The following is a 21,836-nucleotide window of genomic DNA, read 5'->3' as shown; positions in this document are numbered from 1 at the left end:
GTCTGGAGTTTTCTTCAGGAAGATGAGAGAGGTCCGCTGGTTTGAAAGCATGTTAGTGTTTCACCTGCACCTAAGGGAGGTAGTTCCACAGGGGATGGTGCACAAGCATGTGAGTGTGAGTGGAAGTGTGCCTTGAAGGACAGGGTGCTAGAGAATGTAGTTCCCCTGGAATTTAGGTTAGGGGAGTGCAGGTGTGCGGGCTCTGGTGCTGGCACGGTTTACCAGCGCAGTGAGCATTTGTAGATTCTCTGAATACCTCAGTCACCTACAGGCTTGTCATACTGTCCTTCTGGTATTCAGATCTGTCTGACTCCAGGAGCTGTTTGCCTGGACTCCACTGCAGTAGACCTGCAGAACAGGGCTTCAATGTTGAGAACATTGTCCCAAGAATCCCTATGTTGCCCAGAGTGGGGCTGTGGTGGGTGGGAGGGATCCGGTATCTGCTAGAGTAGAGGGACTCTGGATATGGGGCTCTGCACATACTCACTTGATGATGCACTCACTATCATGTTTAATTGGAAAGCACAGGGGTTCTCCCTGTTTTTTACTCTCAGATCTTAGCCTGCAGGGCAAATCTGAGTGTAGGAGATCCATCAGCTCAGTTGTGCTGCAGCTGAAGAACTTGGAATGGGGTATTGATGTCCACTGGGAGTCCAGCCACAGCAGCAGAACTGGGTGGCCACCAGTACAGATGCCTGCTGGGAGACCTAAAGGAGCCTCTACAGCTCTCCTCGGACTTGGCAGACCTGGCTGGCCCTGGGCAACTGGATGGCCTGGAGGACCTTGGTGGCCTGTAGAGCCAGGACAGGTGCCTTCTGGTGGGCCCTGGGCAGCCGTGGACCTGGTTGACCTGGCAGACTTAGGTGGCCTGGCGGACCTGGGTGGTCCGGTGGACGTGGGTGGCTTGTAGAGCTGGCAGCGGGCCGCCGAGGGACTGGGAGGCCCACCTTCTCTGTCTCAGATACTGAGCAGGGAGTTCTGTGTTAAGAGAAGCAGGCCCTGTGTGCTGCCTCTGCCAAGGAAGGAGGCCTGACAAGGGGAACTGCAAGGGAATTGAATATTTGCCACTCTCAGTCCTCAGAGAAGACCACGGGTGACCTGGACTTCAGCTCATGTTCTCGGTTCATGGGTTGTCCCCTCTCTCCCAGGAAGCCTCAATGCCGATGTTCTGGCTTCAGGTGCCCCTCCACACACCAATTTCGTAGTTTCAGATCGTCTGCCCCCATAAGGTATGCTAGTCGCGTCCATCTTGGGTCCCTCCAAAGTGAATAAATTATAATAAAGAAATATTATTTAATTTCTGGCAAGGATCATGATGTATCTGCCTGGTTCTTCACATTGCTTCAGGTTTCATGTGGCCACACGGTGATACCTTAATGAGGCTGTTCACTTAGCAGCTGCATCATAGCAAAGTAAACCCAGGCTTCAGATCTTGCCAGCTTTTACATTGACTGTTAACTACATGTATCTCATATCATCTCCTGAAAAAATACTCTCTTATTCATAAACAGAATTACAGATGATGTGAATAGCAGTTGCTATGCATTAAGCTTATTGTGCAATATTTTTCTAGAATATAATTCATTTATACAGTAATGTTCTTTGCTTTACTTCAATATCCACTATTATTGTTTGTAACCATCATTTATTTTTATATTTTATTTTATTTTATTTTATTTTATTTTTTTACTTCTTTGTGACAAATAACCTGAAAAACTCTGAAAGGAAGAAGAGATTCTTTGCAGTTACGGTTTCACATCATTTCAGTCCATGTAGGCCAAGGAGTTAATACAGAGCAGTTCTATTCACAGTGGCAGGGTTTTATGGTAGAGACAAGAAGTTCACATCAGAGTGTGCCAAAAAGTAGAGAGTTAGAAAAAAGCCTTGGACTGGCTTATGATATTCTAAGGCCTGTGCCTGGTGGTCTGCTTCTGCATTCTGTGAATTTTCTTCTAAAGATGCAGTAGTCTATTCAAATATAACTACCAGCTGGTGAATAAAGTTTCACAGTGCAATGTTATGAGAGATATTTCAAGTTCAAACCACGTTGCTCTTTCTGTGTAGGTGTGCCTGTGTGTGAGTGTAATTTTCTTTCCTATATTTTAGATATTTCTATTTGAGATCTTTCTGTTTTTTTCTAATATATCTGAATTGCAGAATGAGTACACAGGAACACTCTGAATAGAGATTGTAGATAATAAGGAAATTGAAAAGGAAGAATGGTTTGTTGCCATCTGAATTTCGTTATATTACAATTAGAAATAATTTTTGTATTAATTTCAGTGTCATTCTTGTGGAATCCACAACACTTATGTATTTGCCCTCACACGTAACTGGATCTTCAAAAGGTGCTGTGATCTCCAAGTAAGTGGCTTTAATTTTATACTCATACATGTCTATGGTAAAGTTTTAAGAAATTAATTCCAAAGGAACCTTGGTACCTAGAAAATTGGAAAATAGTTTTTATTTTTAACGAATGTGTAGTTTGCATTATGTGTACTTTTTCAAATGTATTTTCAGTGTTTTTATTTGTGAAAATATGCACTTGATTTAATATACTGGAATTTATTATTCATCATAAGTTTTCTATCAGAAAAAGCTACAGAGCAAGTGTGAAAACCAAATCTATGTTTCTTGGAGAAATATTTCTTAAACTGTACAGTTTGCTTCTAGGTTTGACTTTAACTGGATCTACAGCAATCAGTGCCTAGAACTCCATATATTCTTAACATTCCATCAAAAACTGTTAAAGCATTAGGAGTGCTTATTTGAGGGATATGGATTCATTTTAGAAAGTAGATGAATTTGGAAAAATAAGATTCATAGCTAATTAAAATAAGCTGTATTTAAACTAGACCACTTACATTTTAATTAGTTTAAAAATTAAATTTGACTTTGGAATAAGGAAGCAAAATATTTTAATATTAGATTTATTTTTATTGCTCATGTAAATATAAACTTTAACATAAGTAATTATGTTGAAATATAGTGAAATACTTTACCAAGATTAAGATAAGTAATAAGCGTCACCATTAGTGAAATTTGTGCACATGATGACAGTTATTCCTATGTTGTTTGTGGGTTTTATAGTTTTTTTCTCTGTGTGTAATATGTGATAATATTGATGTCGTGTTTTTAGATATGAAAATGACAGGAGGCAACAATTTAACAACTGTGACAAAATAGGGGTTCACAATGTTAAAGTTATAGTAACCCTTTATGTGTAGATCTGTGTAATATTTAAATGAGTATAGTGTATTTTTCTCAAATGAAGTCTTATAAGTTAGTACTTGTAGTAGAATATAAGCATTGTATTTGTTACATTGTAATTGCTTTCTTCTGAAGTGATTCTCTGAAAATTGTTGCTAATGAGTAAATAACTTGAATATCATTGTATCTTAGTATCGAATGGTCATTTTTTGTTTAATTAGGACATTCACAATTTTGCTTCAGTAAACAATAAAGCAGAAATTTGTTCACTGAAGTTTAAAGCAGCAGTACGTGTCCCACTAAAAGAAGACTTGGTATTTTTTTTTAATTTACATTTCTGAAATGTACTCTATTCTCATACATTACATCCTGACTAGAGTTACTTTCCTCCCTGAGGCCCCCACCTACCCTCTACTACAGATCCACTCCTCCTCCATTTCTCTTTAGAAAAGAGCAGGCTTCGCAGGGATATCAACTAGACATTGATAACAAGTTACAGTAAGTGCAGGCAAAAAGCCTCATGTCGAGACTGGAAAAGACAGCCCAGTAGAAGTAAAGGGTCACAAGAGGAAACAAAAGGGTCAAAGGCAAACCTCACTCCCACTGTTAGGAGTCTCACAAGGACATCAAGTCTCACAGCCATAACATATATGCAAAGAACCATGTAATCTCTGTGGTTGCCACTTTAATCTCCATTAGCCCCTATAGTACTGCTTAGTTGACTCTGTGGGCCATACTTTCCTGGTGTCTTCGACTCTTTTAGGTCCTACAATCATCTTTCCCCCTATTCTGCTAGGTTCTCCATGCTCCAGCTAATGTTTGCCTGTGGGTCTCTGCATCTGTTTCCATCAATTTCTGGATGAAACTTCTCTGCAGATGATTTTGCTAGGGGCAACAATCTATGAGGGTAGTAGAATACCATTTGGATTCAATTCATTGACTTTTGTTCCAGGCATGCTTAGTTCTATCCTTGGTCTCTAGGCTATACAGCACCCCTGCGCCCCTCCCCCCACAGACAGCTTTCCCCTCTGTTTCCATCCCCATCTGACCCCAGTGTACCCATGAAGTGTATTCTTTTTCTGCTTCCTAGGTAGATCCTTGCTTTCCTCCTAGAGCTCTCCTTGTTAACTAAGCCTCTGGCTTTTTATAATGATTATGCTTCAGTTAGTAGCTAATATTCACTTATAAGAGAATACATACATTATCTTTCTGGGTCTGGATCACCTCACTTGGCATGTTTTTATAATTCCATCCATTTGCCTGTAAATGTCATAATGTCATTTTAAAAATATTTTTTTATTTTGAAATAATTGTATACATTTGCCTGTATCCCAGCTGTAGCCCTCTTCCTCTTTCCCTCCCAACCCTCCCCTCTCTCCCTTATCTCCTCCTTGACCCCTTCCAAGTCCACTGAGAGGGGGTGTCCTCCTCTCCTTCTGTCTGGCCCTAACTTATCAGGTATCTTCAGTATAGTTGCAATGTCCTTATCTGTGGCCTAGCAATGCTGCTCTTCCCTCAGCGGGGAGGGGAAGCTCATGAGTTCATGTCAGAAACAATTCCTGTCCCCCTTACTAGGGAACCCACTTGGATACTGAGCTACCATGGGCTATGCCTGAGCAGGGGTTGTAGGTTATATCCATGCATGGTCCTTGGTTGGATAAACAGTCTCATAGAAGACCCCTGTGCTCAGATATATTTGGACCTTGTGGGGCTCCCTGTCCCCTCTAGGTTATACTAATTCCTCCTTCCTTCATCTGATTCCCTACACTCTGCCAAAGGCTTGGTTATGGGTCTCAGCATCTGCTTTGATACACTGTTAGGTAGAGTCTTTTAGGTGCCTTCTGTGGTAGGCTACTGTCCTGTTACTTGTTTTCTCCTATTTCCAATGTCCATCCCCTTTGTCCTTCTAGATGATGATTGATCATCTTACCTCTGAACCTCTTTCTTGTTTATCTTCTTTAGGTGTACATATTAGTATGTTTATCCTATCTTATAGGTCTAGTACCCACTTATAAATGAGTATATACCATGTGTGTCTTTCTGCTTTTGGGATACCTCACTCAGGATGATTTTTTTTTTCCTAGATCCCACCATTTGCCTGCAAAATTCATGATTTTCTTGTTTTTACTTGCTGAATAGTATTCCATTGTGTAAAAGTACCACAATTTCTGTATCCATTCCTCCGCTGATGGACATCTGGGTTGTTTCCAGGTTCTTGCTATTAAAAATAAAGCTGCTACAAACATGGTTGAGCAAATGTCCTTGTTGTGTACTTGAGAATCTTTTGGATATATGCCTAGGAGTGGCATAGCTGGATCTTGAGGTAGCACATGATGTCATTTTTTTAACAGCTGAGAAATATTCCATTGTGTAAATTCACCACATTTTCTTATCGATTCTTTGGTACAGTTCCTACCTATTATGAGTAAAGCTGCTATGAATATAAATGAACAAATTGTCCTTGAAGTAGGATGGAACATTCTTGGGGCATATGTGTAACTGTGTTATAGACGAGTCTTGAGTTAGATTTATGCTCAATTTTCTGAGGAACTACCATATTGAATACCATTGTGGCTGTATACATGTGCACTCCTTACAGAAATGTAGGGCTGTTCCCTTTGCTCTACATCCATGCCAGCAAGACATGCTCTTTGTGTTATTGATCTTAGCCATTCTGACAAGTGCAAGATGGAATCTCAAAGTAGTTTTGATTAACATTTCTCTGATGGCTAAGGATGCTGATCATTTATGTATTTCTCAGACATTTGAGATTCTTCTCTTGAGACTTCAGTTTAGATCTCTACTCCATTCTTTAGTTTGTCGATATCAAGTTTTTTAAAAATTCATTATACATTTTGAATATTATCACTTTGTAAGATGTGGATTTGGGGAATATATTTTCTCATTCTATAGGCTGCTCTTGTATCCTTCGGCTTACAGAAACTTTTCCATTTACGGTCCAATTTATAAATTGATGATCTTAGTACCTTGCTATTGGTGTTCTGTTCAAGAAGTTGTCTCCTGTGCAAATGCATACAAGTCTATTCACCACTTTCTTGTCTATCAATTTCAGTATATCTGGTTTTATGTTGACAGTTTTGATCTACTTGGACTTGAGGTTTTGTTTTTTTTTTTCAGGATCATAAATATGAATCTATTTGAATTTTTCTCCATGCAGACTTCCATTTAGACCATCACTATTTGTTGAAGATGCTTTCTTCTTTACATTTCTTTCCATTTTGTTTTTCTGGTTTCTTTATCAAAAATTAGGTGTCCTTAGGTGTGTGGATTCATGTTTGCATCTTCAATTCCATTCCATTGATCAACTTGTCTGTTTTATGACAATAATATGTGGTTTTAAATTATAGCATTGCATTAGAGGGATGGTGATACTCTGGAAGGTTTTTTGTTTGTTTGTTTTGTACAGAACAGTTTTAGTCATTCTACATTTTTTTCCCTATTTTTCCATAAGAAGTTCATTTTTGGCCTTTCAAGTTCTGTAAAGATTTTTTTGGAATTTTAATGGAAGTTGCATTAGATCTGTAGATTGTGTTTAGTGGGATGACCACTTTGACTATGTTAATCTTACAAACCATGAGCAAGGTAGATTTTTCCATCTTTTGAAAGTTTCAATCTCTTTCTTCAAAGACTTGAAGTTTTTGTATACAAACCATTCCCTTTCTTGGTTAGAGTTACCCAAAGATATTTTATATTGTTTCTGGCTACTGTGAAGTGTGCTATTTTACTGATTTTTTTCTCTCAGTCCATTTTGCCATTTGTATATAGAAAGGTTACTGTTTTGTTTGTTTGTTTGTGTGTGTGTGTGTGTGTGTGTGTGTATGTGTGTGTGTTAGTATTGTATCCTGCTACTTCACTGAAGATGTTGAACAGTTGTAAGAATTCTCTGGTAGAAATTTGGGAGTCATTATGTATACTAACATATCATCTGTAATTATTGGTACTTTCTCTTCTTCCTTTACAGTTTGTAAAGGAATAAGTGGTCTTATTTCTCTAGATACAGAGTCAAGTACTATTTTCAATAATTATGGAGTGGACTGTTAATTGGCCTTTTTTTCTTTGCAGCTTTTAATATTCCTTCTTTGTTTTGTATGTTTAGTGTTTTGATTATCATGTGGTGAGGGAACATTATTTTCTGTCCTTAACTGGTGTTCTTTATTCTGTCAGTACAGTTCTAGGCATGTTCTTCTTTAGGCTAGAAAAATTTTCTTTAATTTTTGTTGATAATATGCTTTGGGGGCATTGAGCTGTGATTCTACAATTCCCATTACTCTTAGATCTGGTCTTTTTATGTATCTTAGATTTTCTGTTTATTTTTTAAATTTTTTTGTTATGAATACATTTTTAAATTCTTTATTAATTACACTTTATTCACTTTGCATCCCTCCTGTGTTTCCCTCCCTTCTCCCATCCCAATACCTCCCTTCCTCCACCCTCTGCATGCATGCTCCTCCCCAAGTCCACTGATAGGGGAGGTCTTCTTTTCCTTCTTGTTGATCCTAGTCAATTAGGTCTCATCAGGAGTGGCTGCATTGTCTTCTTCTGTGGCCTGGTAATGCTGCTTCTCCCTCAGGGGGAGGTAATTAAAGAGCAGGCCAGTCAGTTCATGTCAGAGACAGTCCCTGTTCCTATTACAATGGAACCCACTTGGATACTGAACTGCCATGGGCTATATATGTGCAAGGTCTTAGGTTATTTCCATGCATGGTCCTTGGTTAGAATTATCAGTCTCAGGAAAGACCCCTGTGCTCAGATTTTTTGGTTCTGTTGCTCTCCTTGTGGAGTTCCTGTTCTCTCCAGATCTTACTGTTTCCCATTTCTTTCATAAGATTCCCTGCACTCTGCCCAAAGGTTGCCCATAAGTCTCAGGATCTGCTTTGATAGTCTGCAGGGCAGAGCCTTTCAGAGGTCCTCTGTTTCAGGCTCCTGACTTGTTCCCTTTTTTCTCCTTCTTCTGATGTCCATCCTCTTTGCCTTTCTGGATAGGGACTGAGCATTTTAGCAAGAGTCCTCCCTCTTGAGTAGTTTCTTTAGGTGTACAGATTTTAGTAGGTTTATCCTATATTATATGTTTATATGAGTGAGTATATACCTTGTGCGTCTTTCTGCTTCTGGGATGCCATGTTGCTTTGCCTTTTGTTGGTTGTGCTTTTTCGCTGGCCTCTGCCCATCTCTCTGTCTCAGGTGTCTCTGTATAATTTGGTGGCTAGAACATGGTGATGAAGAGAGATGGAGGAATGGGTATACTGTGGGGAGAGGTAAAGAGATGGGGTCCTTGGTCAAGTGGCCTATCTGCATTTTGGATAACTGGTATGGCCTCTGGTCTGGCAGGGAGTCTCTGAATTGGGAACTGGGCCAAGATAATCAAGAGGTGAGAGGGTATTGTAAGTAGGGATGGAGTTCACTGAAAAATTGAAAGAGTTCTGCTGGCAAGCAGCCTATATGGAGTTCTGAACTCTGGTTCAGAAAGGAGTTTCCACCTGGGATAACTTACCTGTTCTGGCTGGCATGGCCTGCACTTGACCATATGATGTTTGCCTGAGCTGCTGACTAGGACAAGGCTACATGCATGTGGCATAGGAAGGAAAGTAATGGTGGAAAGGGTTATAAGACCTGAACCAAGGGCTTGTGAGAGTTTAATGTGCAAGCACCCTAACTTTTTGCTGACATGGCATGCCTTGGCGCAGGACATCTTGTGTTTTTTTTGTAAAGATGATACACACATATTCTTTACATCATTTGAGCAGATGATCCTAGACTTTTATCTTTTTTCACTTTCTTGAATGAATAAGAGACTCTTTGTCATCATAAATTTTGCTTAAATGACTATAAAAATTAACAATGGATATTTATACTGTGGTATTTTCAGCTCAGAATTTGATTTAATACAGCAGTATCTGAGCATAAATAACCCCAAATCACAAAAGATTAGTAAATAAGAAAATTGAGTTGCTTACATTTTTTGAAATACAATATAGGAATTTTATATCACAAATTTGGCATGTTTTCTATTACTGTTCACTGTTCTTTAATGGCTAGGCCATTTCTAAGGACCTTGTGTATCTTCTAATGAGATTAATGTGATTAACGATTGTGAAATTCTCATATCCATTGACTCCTAAATTACCAGTACGGATAGAATCCTTTCTGATGTATCCTTCCCTAAGTAAGGAAAAAAAATGAAGTGAGCTAATATAGAATAATTTATCAATTTAATTTTTTAGAAGGCATAAGTTGAAAGTATCTACCTAAAGTAATGATCCTTTCACCAAGAAGCACAACCAAAAGAAATGTCACTAAATGTTATTGGTTAATGTTTCATATAATTGTTTTCATTGTGTTTAATATATTTCTTTAGTTCTTTTTCTAAGTCTTCTCTCATTAAAAAATAAAACGATATTTTGAAACAAATTGCTAGATACAAATAAAAGTTAAGAAAATACATTTAAAAGAGTAAATGACAGTATGATGTAGTAGGCTTACTTTTTTAATCAATGCATTCTACCACAGAAGTATGTTATTTCATTAATATCCTAGTCTAGATTATAAAATTAATCATAAGGCTATCAAGATCAAGGGTCTTTGATTTGATTCCATTAGTCCACCAGTCTGTTTCTATGCCAGTACCATGCAATTTGTATCACTGTTGTTCTATAGTACAACTTGAGATCACCGATAGAGGTATTGCCAGAAGTTCTTTTATAATGCAGTGTTAGCAATTTTGTGTTTTCTGTTTTTCCATATGAAATTGAGAATTGTTCTTTCAAAGTCAGTAAATAATTGTGTTTATAATTTGATGGGAATTGCATTGACTCCGTAGAATGCTTTTGGAAAAATGGCCATTTTTACTATATTAATCCTACTGATCCATGAGCATAGGAGACCTTTCCAGTTCTGATATGTTTATTTTTTTCTACCTTGCTTTTTATTGGGATTAATTTTCATTGTGATGAAAACAATTTGTTTCTTCTTTGTGTCTGGGAGCTATTCCCAGTACTGTTCCTACTTGAATGGTTTCCTATTGGCATATCTGTCAAGTCCTCTGGAACTCAGCAAGAAGAACTCTCATGCAAGATCCCTGGGCTCCAAAATCCTCTTATTCTACAACATAGGGTTTCTTTTCTCTTTTACCTTTTTTCCCCTTTTTGCTCTTTCTTTCCCTCCTTCCTTCTTTCTTAATATTTTTATTATTTATTACAATTTATTCACTTTGTGTTCCAGCCATTGCCCCCTCCCTCTGTCTCCTCGAGGTTCCACCCTCCCTCCCTCTTCTCCCTCTATGCCCCTCCCATAGTCCCCTGATAGGGGAGGTCCTCTTCCCTTTCTATCTATCCCTAACCTATCAGGTCTCATCAACATTGGCTGCATTTCCTTCCTCTGTGGACTGGCAAGGCTGCACCCCCAAGGGGGAGGTGATCAAAGAGGAGGTCATGTCAGAGACAGTCCTGCTCCCCTACTAAGGAACCCACTTGGAGATTGAGCACCCAATGTTCTACATCTTATCAGGGATTATAGTCCTCTTCATGCTTGGTTTTGGTTGGTGTATCAGACTCTGCAGGGACCCCTGGGCCCAGATTTTTTGGGTATATTGGTCTCCTTGTGGAGCTTCTGTCCTTTCCAGGACTTTCTATCTCTCCCTTCTATCATAAGATTCCCTGTACTCTGCCCAAAGTTTGGCTGTGAGTCTCAGCATCTACTTCATTACTTGGTTGGGTGGAGCCTATCAGAAGCTCTCTGTGGTAGGCTCCTGTCCTCTTTCTGGTCTTCTTCCACTTCTGATGTCTATCCCTTATTGATCCACCCAAGAACCTCAAAAATATGGAATACTTCATGGTTTTGCCTGTCATCCTTGCATAGGGGCCATGCTAATGTCTGTATCATTCTGATCTAAATATATGTGCTGCTGAAGTTAGCACTTTAAGTGATACATTTATTTTTTACATCTTTTTCAGTTTATATGCTGACTCTAGCTCTCTCCCTCATCTCTTCCTGGTCAAACCCTTCCTTCCTCTTCTCTCTTAAACCCTTTCCCTAGTCAACTGACAGTGGGAGTTCTCCTCTGCTTCTGTCTCTCCTTTGCTTGTTAAGTCTCATCAGGAATGGCTGCATTGTATTCCTCTGTGGCTTGACAAGGCTGTACCCCCCCAGGGGGAGGTGATCAAAAAGCAAGTGGCTGAGTTCATGGTAGAGACCCCAAATTTTCTTCTAATAGGTTTAGTGTATCTGGTTTTATTTTGAAATCTTTGATCCACTTGGATTTTAGTTTTGTGCAGGATGATAAATTTGGGTTTATTTGCATTCTTCTACATGGAGGCATCCAGTTAGACCAGCATCATTTGTTGAAGATGCTATTTGTTTTCCATTGTATGGTTTAAGCTTCTTTGTTAAAAATCAAGTGTTCATAGGTGTGTGGATTTATTTATGGGTTTTCAGTTTAATTCCAGTAATCTACCAGTTTGTTCCTATGCTGGTTTTATGTTGTTTTTATTACTGTTCCTCTATATTAAATCTTGAGATCAAGGATGGAGATATACTCACTTTTAAGCAAAATATTAGCCATATAATATAGGATAACCACACTACAATCCACAAAATTAAAGAAGCTAAATTACAAGGAAGACCCTAAAGATGATGCTTAATTCTCATTCAGAATGGCAAACAAGATAGACACTAGAATTGGCAGAAGAGAGGGAAGAGGACAAGAGCCTATCATAGAGGTCATTTGAAAGACTACACCTAGCAGGGAATGGAAACAGATGCTGAGACTCACAGCCAAACTTTAGCAGAACAGCAAAAGTTTTATGGAACAAAGGTGTTATAGAAGAAACCAGAGAGGCCAGGAGCTCCAGAAGGAGACCAACAACACCAAAAATTCTGGACCCAGTGCATCCCACAGAAACTGATAAATCAACAAAGGACAATGCATGGACAGGACCTAGACCTCCTGATAAGATATAGTCTATAGGCCGCTCAATCTATGTATGTCTTGTCTTAAGGGGAACAGGCGCTGCCTCTGACATGGACTCAGTTGCATGCTCTTTGATCACTTAACCCTTGCCAGGCCAAGGGGGAAGAGGACCAAGGCAGTCTTGATGAGACTTGATACGTTAGGGTCAGATGGTAGAAGAGGAGTATTCTCCCTTTCAGTGGACTAGGGGTGGGGGAAATGGGGCTAAGAAGGAATTAGGGTGAGACTGAGAGGAGATGAAGGAGGGGCTACAATTAGGATATAAAGTGAATAAATTGTGAAAATTAAAAAAAAGAACAAATGGGTCATTTTTCAATATTTTACTTTTAATCATATATTATGTAGAGATTTAATCAATCAGCAAGGGAATGGTAAGTTACACATTCTGGTGTTGATTATATAGGAGATAAACACACCTAAAATAAACAGAATAAGAAAATCATTTGTACTTTCAGAATTGGTCTATGATTTGTTTGGGTTTTTGTTTCTTAAAATGAATCTTGCTTTCACCTTTGTCTAGCCTGCTATTCCCTAGATATACCAGGGTGTCCTCGAACATACAACATCTTTCAATGGTGACTTTGAAAATAAAGTTTTTGTTATGTGTGATGTTTCAAATAAGACAGTTTTTAAAGCAGCACTGAACACACAATAGATCATAAAACCATTTTACTTATGAGAATGTGATCCACAATTATAACAAAAGCTATTAAAATATTACTTTAAATTTTTAAAATAATGGTTAGTGGGGGTGGGTGGCATGGGTGTGCACATTTTTTTCAAGTTCCCATTTCAGAAAAAGACTTTGGATTACCCTGGAGCTGGAATTCTAAGCAATTTAGAGCTGCCTTACATGGATGTTGGAAAACACAACTGTTGTCTTATGGAATAGCAATAAGTGCTCCTAAATCTGGGCAGTCTTTCTAGCTCTAAGACATTTAATCTAATTAAATACAAAGGAATAACCGGATAGGGATTAGTAGAGGAAACTGACACTTAAGATAAAATTTGAAATGTTTCAGTGGAATGACTATGCTCAGAAATGAGCACATTGTCAGTTGCTTCTGGGACAGATATTATTTACTAGTTTCTTTTAGGGATACTGAGTTATTTACATGTTCATCAGATTCTTCCTAATGTGGCACTGCAAGCAGTGCTGTGAGGAATTGGGATATGAAGGGATAAGTCAGTTATATGTGAGACTAAAACAAAGATCTGGATCAGCAAAGCACTTTGACAGAGTAAAATGTTTCCATTCTTTTTAAAAATTAATTAAATTTATTTATTTATTTATTATAATTTATTCACTTTGTATTTCTGCTGTATCTCCCTCCCTCATCTCCTCCCAGTCACACCCTCCCTCCTGCTTCTCCCCCTATGCCCTTTCCCTAGTACCTGGGTAGGGGAGGACCTCTATCTTAACCTATCTTATCAAGTATCATCAAGGATGGCTGCATCATCTTCCTCTGTGGTATGGTAAAGCTGTACCCAGCAAGGGGGACTTAATCAAAGAGCAGGCTACTGAGTTCATGTCTGAGACAGCCCCTGTACCTTTAACTAGAGAACTCACTTGGAAACTGAGCAGCCAGTAAGCATACTCTGAACAGGGGACCTAGGTCCTCTCCATGTATTATCCTTAACTGGGGTATAAGTCTCTGCAGACACCCCTGGGCCCAGGTATTTTGGCACTGTTGTTTTCCCTGTGGAGTTTCTGTCCCCTCCAGGTCTTTCTATCTCCCTACTTTTCTATAAGGATTCCTGCACTTTATCCAAAGTTTGGCTATGAGTATCAGTATCTCCATTCATACCCTGGTGGATACAGTCTTACAGAGATCCTCTACGGCAGTCTCCTGTCCTGTTCTTCATCTTCTCTTACCTCCAATGTCTATCCTGTTTCCCCTTCTAAATGAGGAATAAGCATCTTTTCAAGGGTCCTCCTTGTAGTTCAGCTTCTTTAGGACTATAGATTTTAGTATGTTTGTCCTATATTATATGGCTAATATCCACTTATAAGTGAGTATATACCATATGTGTCTTTATGCTTCTGCGTTACCTCACTAAAGATAATCTTTTCTAGATCCCACCAGTTGCCTGTAAATTTCATGATTTCTTTGTTTTTAATTGCTGAGTGGTATTCCATTGTGTAAATGTACCACACTTTTTTTATCCATTCCTCTGTTAAGGGACATCTAGGTTGTTTCCAGTTTCTGGCTATTATGACTAGAGCTTCTGTGAACATGGTTGAACATGGTTGAGTCCTTCTTGACTTAGGGAGCGTATTTTGGGTATAAGCCCAGGAGTGGTATAGCAGGGTCTTTTTAAAATTACATTTTTATTTTTATATATTAATTACAGTTTATTCATTTTATATCCCAGCTGTAGCTCCTTCCCTCATTCCCTCCATACCACCCTCCCTCCTTAAAGGTAGCATTATTCCTAATTTTTTTGAGGAAGCATCAGAATGATTTCCAAAGTGGTTATAGAAGTTTACATTCCCACCAGCAATGGAGGAGTGTTCCCCTTTCTCCACATCATCTCCAGCATGAGTTGTCACTTGAGTTATTCATCTTAGCCATTCTGATGGGTGTAAGGTGAAATCTCAGGGTTGTTTTTATTTGTATCTCCCTGATGACCAACGATGATGAGCATTTCTTTAAGTGTTTCTCTGCCATTCTATAATCCTCTATAGATATGTCTCTGTTCAGATCTGTGCCCCATTTTTTAATTGGATTATTTGATATTTTGCTTTTTATCTTCTTTAGGTCTTTATCTATTCTGGATATTAACCCTCTGTCAAATATACAGTTGGTGAGGATCTTTTTTTTGTCTTCTGGCTGTCAATTTGTTCTGATGACAGTGTCCTTTGCTTTACAGAACCTTTTCAGTCTCATGAGGTCCTATTTATTGATTGTTGATCTTAGAGCCTGTGCTGTTGGTGTTCTGTTCAGGAAATTGTCTCCTGTGCCAATGAGATCAAGACTCTTCCCAAATTTTTCTTCTAACAGGTTTAATGTGTTGAATTTTGTCAAATGCTTTTTCAGCGTCGAAGGAGACAATCATGTGGTTATTTTTTCCTTCAGTTTGTTTATATGGTGGATTACATTGATGGATTTCCATATATTGAACCACCCCTGATGCCTGGAATGAAGCCTACTTGGTCATTGTGGATGATATCTTTAATGTGTTCTTGGATTCATTTTCTGAATATTTTATTGAGTATTTTTGAATCAATGTTCATAAGCGAGATAAATGTACTCATTCTTATACTTTTAATTTATTTGTATAAGTAATATTATATTGTTTATTGGAGAACATGTAATATATACTATATTCTAGATTTTTGCTTATCACATAAAAATTAGGGTCTGAAATATTGTTTGAAATAACAGGTAATATCTCTCCAGGAAGAGTCTAAAGGAAGGTGCAATTTTTCATATACATGTCAAGACAAAGAGAAGAAGAAATTGCAGAAGCAATTTTTATAGCCAAAAAATGAGTAATGAAACACAATTTTGCCAATTATATATAAGAACAGCAGGAATACACATATGTAAATATATAAATATATATGTATATGTATGTTTGTATGTATATATGTATGTATTAAGACTGAAAATGATCTTACTATTCAGCTTTATCATTATTCCTCATAGAGTATATTCCACTGGAGACTGCAAGCTGCATAAATTTAGAATTTGTAACTATATCACAAAATAGCTGGGATCATAGGGAAATAAGGGGGAGGGAGTTTGAGATTGGGAGGAGATGACAGAGGTGGCTACAGCCAGAATACAAATTGAATAAATTGTCATAAATGATAATAATAAAAAAGATAAAAATAGCTGGGATCAGAGTAGACACATATGAAAACCCTAGGGATCTTAGGGATATCTTTGAACCCTAGTTCTTACTAACAACCAAACAAAAGTTTATATTTATAAGAAGTAAGTTATAAATATTTCTGCTAACCCGAGTAATTAGGAACATTTGTTGCATTTGGGCACCTATAACAAAAGTAACAGAGTGGGTGGTTTGGACAAATAATATTTATATGTAACTATTCTAGAAACTACAGAATCTATGATCAAACACTAGAAAATGTGATTTTTAGTAACCATTTACTTCATATTTTATAGATGATTGCCTGGCTGCTTTGTCCTCATAGAATCATCATATGGTCACTATTACCAACCCCCTCCCCCATTTTTAAAAGAAACAAAGACATATGGAGAATTAAATGAACTTAAAGCTTGATTTTTTTTTTCATTCACCTTTTCATGATGAAAAAAAAAAAAAAACAACTAGATTTGAACCGTATTGTTGCCTACTTGGCTTGAATAGAATCTTGGATATCTGCCATAGAGTAACATCATGAAGACTGATAAAGATCTTGGTAACGTTTGTTCCAAACACTTTTAAGTATAATATAACATTTAGAGTTATCTTTTCAAGCTCAGAAGATAATCAACTCAGTGGCATTTTGACCATTCTAGATTAAGAAGAGCTGTATGCCACATCTCTCCATATTTCAAAATAATTTTCTTTCCCTCACTTTTATTCCCTAATGAATTAGCAAGAAAAAAATTTTGGTCCAGAATCTGTAAACAATTTAACTTCTTTTGACACTTTGTTCCCTAAGACTAGAAAGGTTGCAATATGTACTCATGAAACAGCTTTAGCGGGCATCTGAGAATATCTAGAAAAACTGATACAGGATAGAGTATCAGTAGTTACAAAAAGATAGGTGAAATACCATTTCATTTTTCTTTGGGCTATAAAGAGTGGTATTTTTCACTGAATTTCTAGATTCATGAACATTAAGTATAATAGAGTTTGTAAAAATCATACAATTTTAACTAAATTATTTTCAGATTTCTCTAATAATCATAATAATAATTTGTTTCATAAGAATATGAACAGTAACAGTTCTTAACTGTTCTTAACAATTTTCAGATTTCTCCAAAGGCTACTTTATTATCTGTTTCTGACTTAAAAAAAAAGAAAAGAAAAGGGATATGAAGCCCAGATCCAAAAACTTTTATGTACTATGATAAAAATAGATGAAAGATGAGAGATTGCAGATAGTGAACAAAATGAACTTGTAGATTATCTGTGGGTTTGAATCAGCCATTCTCCTCATGTCTCCATTATCAAAGAGATGACAATGAGTCACATAGGAAAAAATAAGATTCAATCTTTATTATTCTTTCCATTCTGTGTATGGTTTCTATTTTACATGTAAATGTATCAAGCTATTATACCCAAGGCAGCCTAAAATTAAACTGTCTATCAAATGCTTAAATTATACAAAATATTATATTTACCTTACTTTTTAACAAAAGGTATTACAATACTCAGATTTACTACCAAAATATGTATTAATAGAATTAAAGCACAGAATAATTATGAAAGTGGGAAAAACATGAACAAGAATATGTTGCTAAGAATGTATAATTCATAATATTCAAATGGAATAAAAGGGAATGGAGGTATTTTTGATAACTTTACTTAGAAATAGTATTTTTCATGGTCAAATTTAAGTATGTATATGTAATTAGTAAATATTGATTCACAGCTTAGTGATCAAAGTAATCATGAACAATTAAATGGGTAAAAATTATGGGTCTGGCATACCTGAAATGTATGAAAAGAGACAGTTATCACAGATTGTGGTTTACTCTGTTATTTCCAGAACTGCAGCTAGAAATTTAAAAGTTGCATATATCCTACTTTGATATTAACGGAACAAACATGGAAATGATTTAAAGTTGTTTTTGTTTCGTTCTGTTTTGTTTCTGTTTTTTTTTTTTTTTTTCCTGGAAAGCAAGTTCTTTCTACAATCACTTTGGGAGAGAATTTCTGCTGTTTAGTCCGAAGATTTACCCTATGTTTGACTCACTATTTAAAAGTAAAAGAGGAATATTTCACTAATATTTATAAATTATGTGAGACATTTTGGCACATGCCTCTAACCCCAGCACTCAGGAGTCAAAGAGAGGGCACATCTCTATGAGTTCCACGTCATCTTTATTTAACTAATGATTTTCAGGATAACAAGGGATACACAATGAGATCCTGAGAACATGAAATGGTAAAAATACCAAAATTTCAAATTTTTGTGTTTTTCTAATTTTAGAGTTTTTAAAATACTAATGATATATTGTAGATAATTATAATTATTTAATATCTATTATCTTTAATAAAATAGAGACTTTTTAAAGAAAAATTTGTTGTGTACTGTTGCCATTCTTTCTCTTTTTTCTTCTGACAGTCATGAAATGCATAGTGATTATGATGCTGATCGGAGTTCTTTCCATGTGGACAATGGCTTAAGAACCTGTGAGTCTCTCAGTGAAATGTTTCTGTTTTTTTCTTTTAATTGCTTTTTATGTGAAGAATAACAAAACTGAAATATTCACCAAGGGTGGTTATGATGATAGAAAAGAAATCCCTAGAGATTTATGGCCAGATGGAGATTTATTTGTTGGTTGTTTTTCTTGAGTATCCATTTGAGGACTCTGCCCCCATCTTTTCTTTTACTACTGAGTCTGTTTCCATTAGCATATAGGGAACATGTTTAAATATCTGGTCTTTAAGTTGTTTTTGAATTTTATTGAACTCTTTAAATCTAACTCTTTAAATCAATGTATTGTTAAGACTAGAGTTGTAAAAATATAGTTTTTCACTTAGCATTATTAAATAAATACAGTTCTCAAAAGGGGCGGGCAAAGTTACACAAAGGTGGCTTCCAAAAATTACAGTTTGGCTTTCAAATGATCATTCTTGTACAGATAAAAAGCTTACTGTTTGAACATTGTATTTATTAAGATTTAAAATGTGTTGTGAAAAAAATACTTTAAAAATGGGTAGAATGATGGACAGGAAACTGATCATAGGGATGTTCTGGTTAACCATAGCCACAAAACAAAGCATGACAATCACAGTGGCACATAAGCAACATAAAATCAGATGTAGCTCTTTGGTCTTGTATTTCTGGAATGGCTGGGCTCACTTGCATGACTTACCTCATGGTCTCTCAAGCATTTATAATCAGATGAAAGGTGGAGCTTGGAATATTTCAAAGCTGTTTCATTCATGTATCTTTTGTTTAATGGTGCCTCCCCTTCATGTCTGATTTGGAGATTTTGGCTTAGAATCTTAGAAGTCAGATTTCTATACAGCTAAGGCATCTCAAAGAATAACATCTGGCTTTTAAAAGAGCAAAGAGAAAGCATTAGGCAGATGTTTCCTCATATAGTATCATAAGTCATGGCACTCTTCTACTGCTGTTTAGCACACAGCATTTGTTCAAATCAAGTAACTAAAGTTGGTTTATCATATCACTTCATTCTAGTGGATTTCAAGGAATTTATCAAGGTGATTTAAAACTACGAAAAAAAGAAATATGAATACCTTTCTTGTGTCTTTAGTCATTTCGAACTCAGTTTTCATTTTATTTTGTTATGTGAATTGCTTCATAAGTAATCAAACTGGGACATTCAAGAGTGACCATTTTCATATATATGAATACATGTATTAAATTTAAATAGTAAGGAGTTTCCTTTTATGAGATTCTTTATTAAGGAATCTTTAATTGTAGAGGAGAATTATATATTTTGGTATGTCAAGCTTGAGATCAGGTCACCAATAGTTTCTTATTAAAATGCCTTATAATATCATTATATAATGTTTTCAACACTTTATACTTCCTAAAAATATTTATTGGAACAATGCTTTGTTTGAATAATATATTATTTATCAACTCTCTCTGTGTCATGTTTTCATAGCAATTAAATCTAACTACATCAAAGAATTCTTCTGTTCAACGCATACAATTTTCATGGAAGCAAAAGGATCCTCAAGCCTGGAGATTTACTATCTTCCCTTTGACATGCATATTCGCTATTGTGCCATCCTGAGCAACAAAGTGGTAAGAACCAAATTGCGCTCTGTAGTTCTTCCATTATGGGATGCATAGAAGAGTTATCAGTAAAGGCAACTTGGAGTAACTGGGACTCTGGAAACATTCATGTTTCTAGTCCTCAGATTCTAAGGGAAGGAGTTTTTTCCAAAATACTAAGAGTCCCACTACTTTGTTGATAAATTTTATTGTGGCTGAATATAGATGTTCCATGGAACTTCCATGACTGTTTTTGTCTCAGTCTTTCTGAGTTAGAGGTCTCATGCATCATACTTAATCCTTTATTTATGGTTTATAAAATATTGAGGGAATGAACAGACTAAGACTGGCTTCTCCTCAGAGATTCATTGGGGAAGGATCTGCTTCTAACCTCACAAGCTGTTTATGAAATTAATTTCATTTTACCTGTGGCATTCATTAAGCTTGGTACTTAACAGCAACAAAAGAGAGAACAAATTCAGGGATGGAGAGGAAGAAAATAATGAGAAGGGAGAAGAAAGTAACTCAGTGAGAAACTGACTCTGAGATAATGATCTAAGGAAAAAATTTAGAATCCTCAGATTGTATAGTCACACAGCCACTCATACCATGTGTGTTTACTATATTTAACTAATCAATGAAATTAGGAGATACTGTATGTGAAGATCACTGTATTCTAATAATTATAAGATATACTTTAATTATACATGTACACTTGCCACTGAGCAAAAATATGTTTTGGCTTTATCCTATTATGTGCCTATAATTGTAGCTCAGTAATAGAAGGGTTATACAGCATGCGCAGGCCTTGCACTTCATTCTTAGCCCTGGAAAAAAAAATCTTTTAGGATTCAACTACATTCCTTTATATATGAAATGAATGAAAATAAATATAGTTATTCTTTGTTAGCAGTAATTAGATCAAGTGCTTAAAATACCTTTTAAAATTAAATTATAATTATAGAAAATGCATTTGCAAGAGTAGAATTACAAAACTGATTTTCTGTCTTGAGTAGACTACTTGAATATTATCTATTATCTGCTTACATGAATTACTTAAAATATAATCAAGCTTATTTCGGCATCTCCACTTATCAAAACACACTTGTCATTATTTTGTCCTTGCCAGAGAAAACACTGAAATAAAACAAAAATCTTAGAAATATGTTGCTACCTGTTAGAAACAGTATAAAATTTAAAGTATTAGGCTGAAGTGTAGTTGCATTAGTTTTTATATTCAAACACATTGCTAATTATATTGAAAAATACAATTACATTGTTTTTTTTAAGCAGCTTACATGAATTTTATTAGGAAGTACATATGTGATAACAATAAAATAAATATACCCTCCTTTTATTCTCAAGTATTCATAACATCGTGAATTCATAAACAATACACTACATTGTACTATGACAGTGAGAAAATTAAAAGTATGCTACACTACATTAGGGAACGTTAACATAATTGTCATTAAAAAGAGATATAGGTGCCCTTTAAATTAGAATACACTTAATAAATCACACAGTCAAGCATATGCCATTAAATGATCATGCGGCAGGCAGATGAGTTGTAATCAACTGCCAAAGACCTTTCCATGATGAAGAAAGACTAATACATCCCATTCCCTGTTTAATTTTCTTTCCAAGAAAGCTTTGAACTCATGGTGATAATTTGTTTCCCAATGTCTACAAAGCAGCCAGCCCTGAAGATACCTGATAAAACAGGGTCAGATGAAAGGG

The 21,836-nt window shown here is 36.3% G+C and overlaps 1 protein-coding gene and 1 non-coding gene across 2 annotated transcripts in view; one reads left to right on the top strand and one right to left on the bottom strand.

The window, feature by feature from the left end:
* LOC129677283 (cilia and flagella-associated protein 47-like) overlaps positions 1 to 21,836 on the top strand; it is a 603,052-nt gene that overhangs the window by 310,209 nt on the left and 271,007 nt on the right. The window contains 3 exon segments of the mRNA XM_055607932.1: positions 2,284 to 2,364; positions 18,468 to 18,535; positions 19,984 to 20,126. Coding sequence (XP_055463907.1) covers positions 2,284 to 2,364; positions 18,468 to 18,535; positions 19,984 to 20,126 — 292 coding nt within the window.
* Positions 11,041 to 11,144, bottom strand: LOC129677294 (U6 spliceosomal RNA). The gene has a single exon (XR_008720192.1). It is a non-coding gene; the product is annotated as a U6 spliceosomal RNA (small nuclear RNA).

The sequence above is a fragment of the Psammomys obesus genome, unplaced genomic scaffold (assembly GCF_907164565.1).
Source record: "Psammomys obesus unplaced genomic scaffold, mPsaObe1.curated_primary_1811, whole genome shotgun sequence".
In the NCBI taxonomy this organism is placed as follows: domain Eukaryota; kingdom Metazoa; phylum Chordata; class Mammalia; order Rodentia; family Muridae; genus Psammomys; species Psammomys obesus.
This window is presented reverse-complemented; position numbering and strand designations above follow the sequence as displayed.